The sequence below is a fragment of the Chenopodium quinoa genome, unplaced genomic scaffold (assembly GCF_001683475.1).
Source record: "Chenopodium quinoa cultivar QQ74 unplaced genomic scaffold, ASM168347v1, whole genome shotgun sequence".
In the NCBI taxonomy this organism is placed as follows: Eukaryota; Viridiplantae; Streptophyta; class Magnoliopsida; order Caryophyllales; family Amaranthaceae; genus Chenopodium; species Chenopodium quinoa.
Window position 1 is genome coordinate 20,608 of NW_018744414.1, and position 2,613 is coordinate 23,220.

At 34.5% G+C, this 2,613-nt stretch overlaps 1 protein-coding gene across 1 annotated transcript; it reads right to left on the bottom strand.

The window, feature by feature from the left end:
• Positions 1-796: 796 nt before the first annotated feature.
• LOC110696893 (cysteine-rich receptor-like protein kinase 10) lies at positions 797-2,232 on the bottom strand. Its single transcript, XM_021874221.1, has 4 exons — positions 2,178-2,232; positions 1,823-2,060; positions 1,549-1,699; positions 797-1,441 (listed from the first exon to the last, which is right to left on the bottom strand). The coding sequence occupies exons 2-4, from the start codon at positions 1,990-1,992 to the stop codon at positions 1,112-1,114; spliced, it is 651 nt and encodes a 216-aa protein (XP_021729913.1). The 5' UTR covers positions 1,993-2,060; positions 2,178-2,232; the 3' UTR covers positions 797-1,111.
• Between the last annotated feature and the right edge of the window lie 381 nt (positions 2,233-2,613).

Genomic DNA, 2,613 nt, shown 5'->3' on the forward strand with positions numbered 1-2,613 from the left:
ATTTAGTGAAAACTGAAATCTTCGCAACCAATTTAGAAATGGCTCTTTTCGTTATGACCACTTACTTAGTTACTTCTACATCAGATGGTGGCTGGTATGGATAATAAAGTCTAGTGGGACAACTGATGGAAGGTGGTTTGAATATCTACAGGTTGTATAATAAAAAATGAGAGACAATTGGGGTGTAAGGAGTAATATAGATTAGTTATGTATTGACCAAGCAAATACATAGCAATATTAAAATATCCCGTAAAAAAATAATATTAAAACATAATACAAGTACATGGCCTGGAAGAATGAAAACAGTGACGTACAATGAAATTTATTTATATTCATTAAGAGTGTATTTAAATTAGTACCACTATAAGCACTGCATATATATAGTACCATTGAACGTATAATGGTATTATTTGAGAATCTAAATTTATGGGCATCTACATGAAATTCTGTGACACGACTAGGATGCAATTGTTTTCCATGAAAATTGTTTTCTAAACGCAAATGCAATTGAAGATTGTTTTTCCTTTGTTTGATTGTACAAAAATTTCCTGATTACGTACAATCATCTCAAACCCTCAACTCTCTTCAATTGATAAGCAAGTAGATGCCTCACTTGCTTTCTTTTATTTTTTTTTTACAGAAAATGTGGCATTCCTCCTAATTTGGAGGAAAATGGTTTCCACAATACCACTAATTGGAAACTAAACATTCCATCCAATGTTTCCTTTTTTCATCCGGTCAAATTCAAACAAGGGAAATCTGAAAAGAGTTTTTATGAAAAACACTTTCCTCCAAATTAAAACAAACAATCTTTGTATTTCACGTTTATAGTATATGTATAATCAAGCATGATTTAACAGGAAACAATATTACATTACCAAAAAGGCAGATTAATTTTTTTACTAGCAGTGTTTTGACTGGTCAAAACGCTAATCGCTACCTCAAACGCTATTACCAAACAGGGCCTTAGGATACTATTTATGAAGGGGCACTTGGTGAATAATTATACAGACATAACCTTTATATCATCAATATAGCCGAATTTTGAACTAAAAAAATCTAAAGTAATTTTAGTGCGTGCCACCCAGGCACCCACATAGATCCACGTCCTTTATCTCGGTTCCATTTCAGAGATAGAGACGTCATTCACAGACCAAGGCATAGACTTGCTAGTCGATTGATCTGACCATACCGAGTTGCCAAAGTTTGATCCTGTCCTATCTTTGATAAAGAAACCCGGGTTTTGTGGTACCGGTAGAGTGACAGAGTAACTATCTAACATGAGGACTACTGTTGCCATTGTAGGTCTATCGTCTACAGACTCTTGAACACACAGCAAGCCAAGGTGTATGCATCTTAGGACTTCATTTACCGAGCACGAATCCCTTATACTTGGATCCACAAATTCCAAGGGTGCCCCATCATTCCACTGCTTCCATGCCTACAAATTTGATAATAAAATCAATTTCTCCTTCTAATATCATTAACAATATTAGAGCTGAGTGACATACACTAATCAAAGGGGGTAATTAGAAAACTAAAACTCACATAGCCTAAAAGGTCCTGAGCCTCCCCTGATTGGTAGAAACTAGTATTCCTTTTACCACTTAAAATCTCCAACACTAGTACACCAAAGCTGTATACATCTGATTTCACGGAAAAATGTCCTTGCATTGCATACTCTGGAGACATGTAGCCACTGCAAGAGAAATCATTATATAAATGTTAAGTATTACGATGTATATATTAATTTTGTACATGTTTGAATTTATCCATGATAATTTGCCTATGAATAAAGAGTTGGAGTTATATAAGTACTTACTAAGTTCCAACAACTCTGCTTGTGTTTCCTTGGGTTTGGTCTACTCCGAAAATCCGAGCCATGCCAAAGTCTGAAATTTTAGGAACCATATCCACGTCTAACAACACATTGCTTGCTTTTAGATCACGATGTATGATTCTAAGACGAGAATCTTGATGGAGATAAAGCATTCCTCGAGCAATCCCTTGTATGATTTTATAGCGTCTTTCCCAATCCAATGACGCTTGTTTGTCAGGATCTATTTATGTACAAGCAAGCAAAAAAAATAATTATCATCAATTCAAGCATTATTATGAAAATAAATCTAATTAACTTCATTACAAGTATAGAATATAAAGGTCACGGAATATTGTACCAAAAAGGAAGTAGTCAAGACTTTTGTTGGGTACATATTCATACACAAGCAGTTTTTCGTCCTGCTATGCAAAATCCAAGTAACCTCACTAAATTTCTATGTTGAAGCTTGGCCACCAACAAAACCTCGTTCTTAAATTCTTGTACGCCTTGCCCTGAACCTCTCGATAACCTTTTCACTGCTATTTCTTGTCCATTTGACAGAGTACCCTGAAACGAAAATTTGATTATTAATTAGTATGACAAGTGTTAGTGATTATATCAATACTCATTCCATCCCAATTTAATTGTCACGCCAACTTTGCACATAATTTTTTCACTAAGTTATGATTAGTATTTACATATGATTTTACCTTATATACACCACCGAATCCACCTTCACCTAACTTATTTTCATCGTTAAAATTCGCTGTTGCATATTGAAGTGAACTTAGATC

Excerpts from the sequence above, each read along its gene's own strand:
- LOC110696893 (XM_021874221.1), bottom strand. The coding sequence starts at position 1,992 with ATGCTTTATCTCCATCAAGATTCTCGTCTTAGAATCATACATCGTGAT. Across the intron at positions 1,700-1,822 it reads AGCAGAGTTGTTGGAACTTA|TGGCTACATGTCTCCAGAGT; the intron begins GTAAGTACTTAT and ends TTTCTCTTGCAG. Across the intron at positions 1,442-1,548 it reads CTCAGGACCTTTTAGGCTAT|GCATGGAAGCAGTGGAATGA; the intron begins GTGAGTTTTAGT and ends TCAAATTTGTAG.